The sequence below is a fragment of the Phalangium opilio genome, unplaced genomic scaffold, assembly GCF_054372755.1.
Source record: "Phalangium opilio isolate 3A_F unplaced genomic scaffold, DU_Popi_V2 ptg000003l_1, whole genome shotgun sequence".
Classification (NCBI taxonomy): Eukaryota; Metazoa; Arthropoda; class Arachnida; order Opiliones; family Phalangiidae; genus Phalangium; species Phalangium opilio.
Window position 1 is genome coordinate 9,777,996 of NW_028324145.1, and position 11,300 is coordinate 9,789,295.

Consider the following 11,300-nt stretch of genomic DNA (forward strand, 5'->3'; position numbering starts at 1 on the left):
AAGTGTCCCACGTACCCAACAATAGGCAAGTTAAGGCAAAGGCCACTCTAGTGGTAATTTTCTCAACTCAATGGTCAAAACCTATTTCCGCAAAACAAGTAGTTCCGTACCTAGTTTTGTAAGACCTTGAAGGAAGCTCAACCTTGAAAGACAGACAACTAAATGAAAAGTAAAAGTCCTATTTTCCAATGGTCATTCGAGACACTTGTCTCAAGTTAAAAATTCATCGACGGGAAGGCTCATATCCTCTTCATCCTCCGTTATAACAGCAGGAAGCATCGAAACTGAATGATATGCTAAAAAAACTTTCTTGATTTTCAAGTCGCAGAGTTTCCTTCTTGAGATGCATCATAAAATGGCCGACAAGAGTATGAAGAGGATTCGTCTTTAAAGGTTAGGCTTAATTATTTTATATTTAAATAACATTAAATTTTATATGAACTCAAAAAATGAGTTAAAAAGACATTTATTTGAATTTCTTTTTTGATTGACATTAATTATATCAGCAATCGTACTATTTATAAGCATAAATCTTTCCACCTTTTTGGCATTGATCTATGGGTGGGCCTTTGCCAAACTTTTGGCCCCAAAACTTTCCACCGAGGCCTATTTTCTTCTGGAAAACGTTGTCATGCAATGCATGCACGTTCATCCAAAGATTATAAAATATGTGCTTAATTTAATTATTTGGTTATTTTATCGATAAAAATGATTACACGAAATCTTATCTCTGAAAAGCTCTTAGAAATGCGATTCATCTCAAACTCGGAACTATTCTTTCCCAAGGAGGCCCATTTTTGGCTTTATGACAACTTATTTCCTGTATAAGATTTTTTTCCTACCTTCAGAAAGTAGTATTAAGTGAAAGCATTAGGTAATGTAAGTGGTTCATTAATAGTTACGTGTTTGAGATAATTTTCTTTAGACTAATATCACAGGTGTACAATTGCCAATGCCTCTTTGAGCCAAATCAATGTTAATTACACTAATTGGCTTAATTCTTTACTTTAAATTACTCAAAATTTTAGTCATTCATAGATATTATTATTGTTATTATTAATACCATCCTGATAATTAAAAACTGGAATTGTAATTTTTATTAATAATTCGCCTGGTGTGTGTGACAGATGTTTTTTTTTTTAAACTCAAACCCTTAAAAATTTGAAACTCGTAAAGATTCTAGAAATCTACAAGATCTAGTATATTAAGAGCAGTATTTTAAGTATCATTATCTATTTTCAAAAGTGTTTATATTCAATAGTGCAGTTAAAGATCATTTACTGTAGTTTTCCAGAAAAATAAAATCTTAGTTTTTCAACTGTAATTTAGCACCATAGTTGAGCTACTTCAGTTGCTCTAGGTGTTAAAGAGTTATATATTTTTTTAGGACTGTGTGTTCTTCAAACTAATTCTAATGCCAACTGAGGACAGCAATGACTCGTGGTTGTTTACCAGTCACTGGCCCTAATTGGGACGTGAACTTTGTTTTAAGGGGCTGCTGAAGCAACCATGGATTCTGGTCCTTGGTCCTCTTACAGCCAACATTATTCTCGTTTGGGAGGTCCTGTAAATCCTCCAGATGCGGGTGCTTCTCAGCTCGGGGAGCTGAACTTGCCTTCCCCATTAGAAAGGCAAGAACCTGTGGCTGGTTATAGCGGTGCTGGCCCTTCAACTCATCATCCATTATTCCTCTCAAATCCAAGAGGCTTAAATGCTTCTCAAAATGCCACTCATCAAGAATCATCATTCAACTCCATGAACTTACTGTCTCCAAACTATGACTCCTCTTTGCTATCATCCTCTTTTCAACATTCTTCTAAAAGTCATTTTGCGGGATTACCCCCTTCATCTTCCCATGGGAGTGGAAACTTTTACAATAAGGATGATGCTGCTGATCTTAGAGGTGGATTTGTCCACAGAAGCATTAGTGCGGACTCTGGGCAAGAAGCTAACCTGGCCAGTACTTCTCTCGCTTCTTCAACATCATTGTTTGACTCTCACATTGTCTCTTCAACCTCGAGTACATGGCGCTCTTCCTCAATGGCACCCTCAAGCTGTGGAGCTTTTGGCATTCTTCCTCACGAAGCAGTGATGCAAAATGGCAACAAGTTTGCCCAGCAGCAGCAAAATCAAACCAGTCATTCTACATTTGGGGAATCTGATACTAGTAGGCCGTATTCCAGTATCTTGCCATCACCATCCAGACCCCCATCAAATTTTGGTGAGCAAAACTCGGTTCCCCACACAGCCTCACTCTCAACCCATGGGGAATCTCAATACTTCAATACCATGAATGACGGTTTTTATCCCTGCAACAAAACTGGGAATGAGGGCTTTACTCCTTATAGAGGTGCTATGAGTCCAAGTGGCTCAACACCCTCTTCGCAACACGGTTTCACTCATACCAGTTACTCGGTGGACAAGGAAAAGTCTTTAGCTAATCCTTCAAGTATTGAACCATTTTCTCCAAATCCGGGAGTTATTGTGAATCATGTACAGAATGGCCAGTCATCCTCGACCTCTTCAGTTTCTTCCAGACCGGGAGTAACTGGAACTCCTGGAAGCTCAGTGTGTCAGAACAGTCCCAATCCGTCGCAACACCAACCTTCCCCTCATATGCCGGGTTACAATACAATTCAGAACTATCCATACCCATCACCCTCTTCTCAAACCAGCATGTCCCCTTCAGTCATGCAATCTCCCCAACATCAACCGGATTCCAGAGGAATTTCTATGAACCAAAAATACATTGGCTCAAACCAGCCTTCTCCTTCCGTACATCACTCGCCTTACCCTTCCATGGGTACTCCAGCCTCCGCCTCAACGCCGATTCATATCACGCCTCCCTCTTCTATCGGTCAAGCTTATTGCCCAATGAACGTCTCAGAAAACAGCCCCAGAGCCATTGGGTGCACTTCCATCATTACCAACCCCGGTTCTAGTGCCAATTACTCGTCTGTCCAGGATTTATCACCAAAAGACATAAATCTATCTTCCCAACATTCTATGCGATCGGATCCCCTTCAACTCGGCAACGCGCATTACATTCCTCAAGTTGAAAATGCGGATGAAAACTGCATGTCTGGGATAGTCAGACCGGGTTCTGGATTATCAGCTATCAATGCTATGGTAGAAAAACATCACGACCCCCATATCCCTGGTACCAGCGATGGACTGGGAAGGATGATGCCACTAGCAAAGTCTCAACTGGAAATGAATCCTATGTACAATAGCCACGAAATGGCAATGCTTTCCGATTATGACGAAATGGGAATGGGATCAAAAAGTGGTATGTTGGGAGGTAGAAACCAATCGCAATCTATCAACCCAGACACTGGGCTTCATCCAGCGATGGCTGACTACCAGACGATACCACCCGCAAGGAAAAGGGGCAGAGGAAGGCCAAGAGGGTCTGTTAATAAGAGGGGTAGGCGAGGCAGAAGAGGAAAGAGAGGAGGAGGACAGTTTCCATTTGAAGGGGATCGTTACATAGACGATCCTCATGATGGTTCGAGTATGGCCTGTGGTGGTTTAACGCCATCGATGCACATGAATCCGACTCTAGAACCAGGAGAGATGAATCCTGGAGCACTGAGGAATCAATATTCTTCCCGATTGCAGATTAGTAGAGCTCCACATAACAGGGTTTTTACATCGAGAAAAGACATGGCCAATTACAATATGGCGAACGAGATGAAACCGGACATACGTAACATTCCTCATCAACCAAGTAGCTCGTACATGACCATGCAACAATTGCCAGGAGATTATCAATCTAATTCGAGCTTAGACGAGGCGAAGGTTTTCAATTTTGAAGATAACCCCACCAACGTTTTAACGCCATTCTCGAAGTTTATGAGCGAAGCTAGAGGAGAGGCTTCCACCAGCAATTTAGGGATTCATCCTCACTCCTCGATGAATACCAACCAAATGATGATGCCCAATTGCCCTTCCAATGAGAAATGTCCGCCCAGTCAGTATTTAAATATTAAAACCGAAGTGGACCCTTTAACGCTTCTATCTTCGGATCTTGAAGGGAGTGAACAACAACATCAGTCTTTAAAACCCAAGAATTATATACCCATTGAAGAAGACTTGGGTTTTTTAGCGGAACTACCACCCATTGAGTCACAACCCTCGGTTTCTGACCCTTCTGGCAGCAAATCTGGCTCTAAAGATCCGGGTGGTTTTTTACAGAGTTTTTTAAGTTTCATTGAGGGTAGCGCTGAACCCGCGGCTGATACTGGTCCTACAACGCAGTACGAAGTTCCATCCAGCGAAGGCCGTCGAGGTTCGGTCCGTGGGCGACGTGGGAGGGGTGCCCGCGGAAGAAGTTGTGGTCGGCGAAGAGGAATGGCTGGTTTAGCCAGACATTCTTTGGACCAAAGGGCCTTTGATTGGGAAAGTCGAACAGACCTGTATCCCAAGATAAACAACAACCTTTTGCCGCCACCGATCAATTTAAAGAATCACGCCGACTACACTCCTTGCTCCATTAAAAAACGAGCACCAGAAACGGATTTATCTCAATTGGGTGGTGAAGATAATGAAAAAGATTCGATGGTCCCAAACCCTGAGGCCCCCTCGTTCTCATCCGATGATGAGGACAATACATCGGGGGGGATCGCCGACTCTGTCGCTTTTGTTATTAGAAGATTATCCGAAGACGAACCTCCTGCTTCCAAGGCAATTCGGAATTGCAAAATTCCGAAAAACCAATTGAAAACGCAACCTCTACAACCTGTCAGAAAGGCTGTAGAAGAAACCAAAAAAATTATCAAAGTTTTACCGAACAAATTCAAATCGGTTATTAATGGCAATACGGAGAATACCAATGGAGTGCCAATTACGAATGGAAAACGTTTAGCCATAACAACGTATCGGAAAAGAGGGCGTAAACCTAAAACATCATTAGCCACAATATCAACTGACTCAAATTCCATGATAACCAAAATCACGTTAAAGCCTAAAATACCCGTTTATGAAGCTGCCGCTGCCCAAAACGATTTTGAAGAAACTGGCGCCGATTCTTACGACTTTGTTTCTTCTGGGATGATGAGTCCTAGGAGAACCACTTCCATGAGGAGATGCAAAGCTGAAATGATGAAAAAACGAGAAGAAAAACTTGAAAAAAGTAAAACTGTTACAGTTTTAAAACAGCGACACTGATAACTAAACGTCAAAATTGTCAATTTTCTGTCATAGAAAAACAATCTAAAGAAGAAAAGAAAGAGCCTCAACCTTTGGATGAACTAGGATCATCCGGAGATGAAATTGACGCTGCTGAAGAATCAGATTCCGATCCAGCTTGGACGCCTAGCAAAGTAGGCCCTATAGATAATGTGAAGACCCTTTTATTATTTATTATTTCTTTTGTTTCTCCGTTTTTCCTCCAAAGGGAAAGTTTCGCAACGGGTCAGATATCCAAAGACCTTGCCAAACTCTCCCATAAAGTTTTATCGTCAACTTTGTATAATTTTCATCTTTTATCATTAGCCCCCTGAAGGTTCTAAAAATCAGATTGCTGTGAAGCAAATGCCGGGAGAAAAGGGTAAAAAGAAGAAGAAGAGGCTCAACGTATTAAGTTTGCCCCAGAAACTATCGTTAAAGTTTACCGCTTCGAAACCAGTTAATGGAGAAATTGGAAACAACAACAATAATTTAGTGCCAGGGGTTATCCATCTTTTGAAAGAGGGAAGAGTTTATACCAGGGTGAAGGAATCGCCTCTAAGAGAGATTCAGAACGAAAGCTCCGAATCCGCGCCCCCTCCGGTTAAAGACCCTGGAAAAGACCCAGACTCTATAGATGATGAAAACAAATTCGAAGAAAATAGCGAAGATGATTGTGGAAATGATAGTGACAGTAGCAGTGGAAGTAGCTTCAAAGATGAAACGGGTTCGGGTAGACTTATAGATGACAAAAATGACATCTTGGAAGGATTCTTTAGGGTATAACTAAAATAAAAAGAAATGTTTTGAGCTTTCAGAGATTAAAATTTTGTCCGTTGTCCTTTAGACTGGTGATTTTCTAATTGATAAGAATGACATAGAAATATCCGAAGCTCCATTATGGCAGATTGAAGGCAAATCTTTGCTTCAAAGATTCGACACATTTGAGAAAGATGGCCGAATTCTCTATCGAAATGCCTCTACTGTAAGAAACATTGAACGATTGTTTCATTGATTGATAATTATTTTTTTTTACTTATATTAACTTTTAATAATTGTATCGATGTTGTTGTTTGGCTTTTCTTTGATTGGAAATTTTTTGGAATGCCCGAAATTTGTTTTAATAAAAATAATATAATTGGAAACACTAATAAGTGTTTTTTTCCTAATTTTTTTTTTTTCTCTTCTATTTCCATTACTCTCTTCTTCTTCTGGAAAATTTCTCCAGTATTCAGCTTGGAATCCTTCTTTAAAGAACAAGTATTTGGGCGTAACTGTTAGACTTTTATACGCTAGTCGAGCCTACACTATAGCCGAATATCTAGGCCTCTCTTCCACTGATATTCCCGATATGTAAGAAATGTCACCCCGGTTTCGCGAATAAATCATTTCACTGACCATTAATCGAATTACAGGAAAGGAGAAAAGGAAGAAAACTTGGATATCCATCCACAACGAGAAAACTTTGAAGTCTTTTTACAAACATTAATCAGTCAGGTCCTTGATCCCAATTTCATAGCGGAAATTGTGAAAGAAAATGGTTAGAGATAGAGAGAGATAGTTAATATCAAAGTTTCCCAACACTAAACTTAACGTATTTAATTTCTTCTTCGATAGACGAATACTTCCTCTCTCATCTTAAAGGAATGGAAGATGAAACAAACGAAAAGAAAATGACTCTCTTAAATTCCGCCGCTCACTCAAAGATCAAAGATTGCGTTGATTCTCTGCCTTGCGTTAACATTAGTCCTTTGTCCGATGAAACTGATGGAGATAGTGAAAAGAAACTTTGCAATGTTAGAAAAACTCTTTCTTTTTCACCGTAAGATGTTAAAAACCTAACAAAAATTTGTTTATTTTGTAGCTGTGTGACAAAGATTCTCCGGCTCAACATAATCTTCATTTCCACGGGCAGTGCTACGACCCGGTGACCCTTTCTAACAAAGGACCTCCTCAATTGGAGCAGCCTGATAAAATTGATTTTAGTTTGTGCTCCGATTGTAATCAGGCGGTTGTTTTGTATCATCGATTACATCACCATAAGTACAACTTCTTTCTTCAGTGTCATTCAAAAGTAAGTTTTGGGGGAAAACGTTTACAGCCGGGATGGGACGGGATGGGGATGGATTTCTTACAATTTTGGAACGAATATCTTTGGTAGGTGGCTAAGGAACGGCCAGAAGGTGCCATTATACAGTCTCACATAGTTCTGGAACAATGTCTTCAAGACACTCAATGGGTTAACGAGGTAAGTAAGCAGGTTTAGAGTAATTCCTACGGTGTCCGTGTTGTTGGGACTGTAGTTTCGAGTACTTTTGAGTCTGATTGGGATACGGCCCAGGGATTTAACTATAAGAAACAAAACGTCGTTAATTTGGTTTTCAGATGTTCTCTGAAATGCAAGACTTGTGGAGTGCTTGCGAAAAACCGAGATGACAGGGAGAAAGAGAGATTGAATGACTTTTATGAACGTAAACGGAGTTTATATTTTTAAGTGTTTGAGAGAAAAAAAGAAATTGTGAAAACATTTACTCGTAGAGAAAGGGGAATGCAGCGCTGCTTTTTTTAAACAAATTTAAAAAAGAAAGCCCTAAGGGAACAGATAGGCAAAGACTGGTTGTTTAAATAAATTAAACCAGCGTAAATACGTATACAAAATGAGGAACAATTTCAAAAAAAAAATCTTTAAAAGTATTTATTTCCTCTTCAGTGATGGTGTGTGTTTCTCACTGTCGTTTGTTCTCATTCAATTTCTTGGTGACTATAAAACCAAAAGACAATTTATATACTGATATTTGAAAACCAAACAAGTATCAGTTTTATATGAAAACTTAAAAAACAACAAAAACAAAAAAGTTGAAAAAAAAAAAACAATATTGCAGATTTAGAAGAAACAACTTAGTGTGGGAGCGAAAGGTTGAGCATTTTTTTTACATAACATAAAAATACGTGTTTTCATTTCCGCCTAGTTCACATACACACACACACACACACTGCACCGCCTCAATTTTTACGACTCGTGAATCATTTCTAACTCAGCTTAACAAACAGTAATTGGCTAATTGCGTTTGTTTACCAATTTTTTTAGGTACTTTGTCGATGATTTTAGATTAATTATTAAATTAATTTTGATGATAACTTTTATTATACTTTTTTTAGATTTTTATTTATTGTTCAGTGTTTAATTTAAATTATCTTATCTAACTCTTTCGTTGTCATTTTTATTAAAATTAAATTAAATTAAATTAAGTATTTGAATTATGAATATGTTTTAGACTCGTTCGTGTCTAGAGCTCCAAATTTTAGAACGTAACCTAAAAAAATTGGTAAACGAACATTGTAGTCTAATAATTCATTATATATATATATATATATTTTAGCTTTATTTCAAATTAAAACAATTAACTCGGGTAATTAAATCAATTTTTAATTATCAAATAATCTATAATTATAATTTTTTTTATTTTTTAAGAAGTAGAAAAATGAGGAAAATGCTCTTCAAACTTAACCCCTCTCTAAAATGAAAGTAAAAAACTAAAAAAAAAACAACAAAAATCAGGTTGGTTGAATACAATTTAGTCTAAATAGGTCAAACAAAGAAATATTGAGGTTTTTTTTTTGCCTATAAATAAAATTTAAATAAAAAACCGGTATTATAAATAAAATAATAAATGCATACAAAATAAATTTAAGAATAAAATGATAATGTGTAATTGTAATATAAAAAGAAATATTATGGTGTAGCGGGTTCTTAGAGAAAAAAAAACAAACAAAAATACGAAACAAATTTTGTAAAACGGAAAAAAAAAAAAAAAAAATTAACAAAATTGTTCGCTCTTCACCCTTGGAAAACTTTCGGGAATAAAATTTCATCAAAATTGGCAAGACATTCCCCTCTTTCCCCCCCCCCTCCCTCCCCCACTTATCTTCTACAATATATATTATTAATTAATTATCTATATTAATTGAAAATTAGTGAATTATCTTTTTTTTTATGTGGTTGTGTAGATTTTTTATTAATTACGATTAGATCTGTATGTTTTTTTTTTTTTGGTTTGCGTGTACAGTTAATACAATAAATTATTATTTACCGGCTAGGGAAAACGTTAAAAACCTATTACTTGTTACAGGGGTTAAAAAAAAGAATGTTATATAGTATTTTTCACATTGTTAATTATAATACTAATGAGAATTATATCTTTTTCAGCTCTTAATTAGTATGAAAATAAATTAACCTTTCGAAGCCTAATTTAAGTGAATAACTTAATTAATACAGCCATTTCTTTTCAAATTGACGAGAAAATCTTTACAATTTTTCACTTAAAATTAATTACAATTAACAATATTAATTTTCGCAGCGGGTGCTCTTTTTCAATTTGATAAAAGCGTCTTAAGAACCAGATGGGCAGGCCATTTATTTTTGTAGCGTATTTAGATTTTTCTTTTTTTAAATTTTAATTTTAATTGAAGATAATAATGAAATCGTGTCGGATTAAAGTGCAGGGATTAAAGGTCAAAGGTGGTTATATATATAAAAAAAAAACAACAAAGTGATATTAAAAACGTTTAGTTGTGCATAGATTGAATTTGAACATAATAATTATTATTAAAAAAATCTCAGTATTTCCCCCCCCCCCCGCCCTTTTCAATATAACGCCTGTTTGCGAGAATAAGTGCCAAAAAATTAACGAACGGTTTTTAAAATCGTCTTAACACCAGCACAGTAACGGTTTATTTCGATTTTCATTTTTTTTTTTTGGTAAATTTAAAGGGGCTGACCGACCCTTTCTCCTTTTTTACCCACCCGCTATGTTAAGCTCTATGAGGAAGATCGTCGTTTATCCCACGTTCCGAACAGCCCCTTTAATTATGTTTTATCGTGAATTTTTTTCTACAGATGAATAATTGGATAGATACAAATCAAGATCTGAAAGAAAGAAATATTTTTAAATCCAGATTTAATTGAAATTTAGTTTAAGTTGAATGATAAATATAATAATTATAGTAACTTCCATAATAACCCCCGAATTTTTTTACATTAGTTCCTAGAGTTAATAAAAAAAAACAACCAATATCCAGTGCTCTTTTTTTATTTAAAAGTAGAAAATGAAACAACTACAACATATTATAGATTTATTATCAAAGTATTTGATTTCTTCGCTTTTGCACTTTTAAGTTTTATATATGATTTCTTTTTTTCCAAATTTTTCTTCTCTGTGGGACTCTACCACTGGTGTATAAAAAAAAACAAATAACATTGTATACATTGTTTTATAAGTTTAGATAATTTGTGATGGTTGCTCTCTTCTCTAAATGTATTTGTACATAAATAACTTTGCCATTGAAATTACACGCTATTTCAAAAACCGTCGTGTCATTATTTGCTTTTTCAAATATTTTCAGGGAAAACTTGCGTATGTGACGTCATTGCGTTGTAACGCCACAGTCTGCACTCTGCAGCATTGAGTTGAGAAAATTACCACTAGAGTGGCGTTTGCCTTAATCTGCCTATAGGCGATTTTAAAAATGACGTTTCACAGGTGCGTGCGCAGAAATTAGGGAGGGGAAAAATGCCTTCCATCTCTGCTTTTTCCCCCGGCTACATATTTTGTATAGGGGACTTTTTGAAAAGGCCTATTGGGGTACGTGGGACACTTTTGAAAACATTGGGACGGACGGACAGCTTCCAAGTTTATCACGCGATGGTGTCGCCATCTCGAAGCCTAGATAAGAAATGTATTCTTGAAATCAGTCAAATTTCCCGCCTTTTTTTTAGTTCCCTTGGTTGCACCGGGATGGCGCCACCAGCGCGTGATATAGTTAATTGGTCTTATATCCTTGCGGATGGAATGTACTTTTCTCTCCTTGAATATTGCTCCATGGGGGCAGATTGCTAGCAGCCAATAGAAACACCATGAAATTAAAAAAAAAATGTTTTGAGTTAAGGCGGTCATGATTTCCGTGACAGTTCGCGATCTTTTACGTGATTTGCATTTAATAGGACTATTAGTGATGTATAAATAAGAATGTAAAGTCTGTGTTCATTTCACTTGTGAAGAAGCAAATAGTGGTTGATTGAAACTAGATGATAAAACTGTAAGTAGTTATCTAATATAATTATTCTGAGCTAA

General features: G+C 36.7%; 2 protein-coding genes across 4 annotated transcripts in view; both read left to right on the top strand.

Moving 5' to 3' along the window:
• The first annotated feature begins 226 nt into the window (after nt 1-226).
• LOC149717681 (uncharacterized) lies at nt 227-10,535 on the top strand. 3 transcript variants are annotated; one of them, XM_089840533.1, is made up of 11 exons: nt 227-393; nt 1,388-5,134; nt 5,206-5,324; nt 5,497-5,949; nt 6,017-6,154; nt 6,398-6,522; nt 6,585-6,709; nt 6,787-6,965; nt 7,034-7,243; nt 7,331-7,417; nt 7,555-10,535. In XM_089840533.1, the coding sequence occupies exons 2-11, from the start codon at nt 1,510-1,512 to the stop codon at nt 7,603-7,605; spliced, it is 5,112 nt and encodes a 1,703-aa protein (XP_089696659.1). In that variant the 5' UTR covers nt 227-393; nt 1,388-1,509; the 3' UTR covers nt 7,606-10,535. The 3 variants fall into 3 exon arrangements, with proteins under 3 accessions (XP_089696659.1, XP_089696658.1, XP_089696660.1); XM_089840532.1 differs by having other exon boundaries at nt 230-393; nt 5,206-5,342; XM_089840534.1 differs by lacking the exons at nt 6,398-6,522; nt 6,585-6,709; nt 6,787-6,965; ... (1 more) ...; nt 7,331-7,417; nt 7,555-10,535 and having other exon boundaries at nt 230-393; nt 5,206-5,342; nt 6,017-6,338.
• A 272-nt stretch (nt 10,536-10,807) lies between these two features.
• The window catches only part of LOC149717682 (uncharacterized), a 43,905-nt gene continuing 43,412 nt past the window's right edge, over nt 10,808-11,300 (top strand). The window contains exon 1 of the mRNA XM_089834706.1: nt 10,808-11,265. The gene's annotated coding sequence lies outside the window, so the exon portion shown is untranslated. The remainder of the gene's footprint in view (nt 11,266-11,300) is intronic.

Bases quoted from the DNA above. Each gene is read 5' to 3' on its own strand.
- LOC149717681 (XM_089840532.1), top strand. From the start codon at position 1,510: ATGGATTCTGGTCCTTGGTCCTCTTACAGCCAACATTATTCTCGTTTG. The intron at 5,343-5,496 runs GTGAAGACCCTT...TTTTATCATTAG, and splicing joins AAGTAGGCCCTATAGATAAT to CCCCCTGAAGGTTCTAAAAA. The intron at 6,966-7,033 runs GTTAGAAAAACT...TTTATTTTGTAG, and splicing joins GTGAAAAGAAACTTTGCAAT to CTGTGTGACAAAGATTCTCC.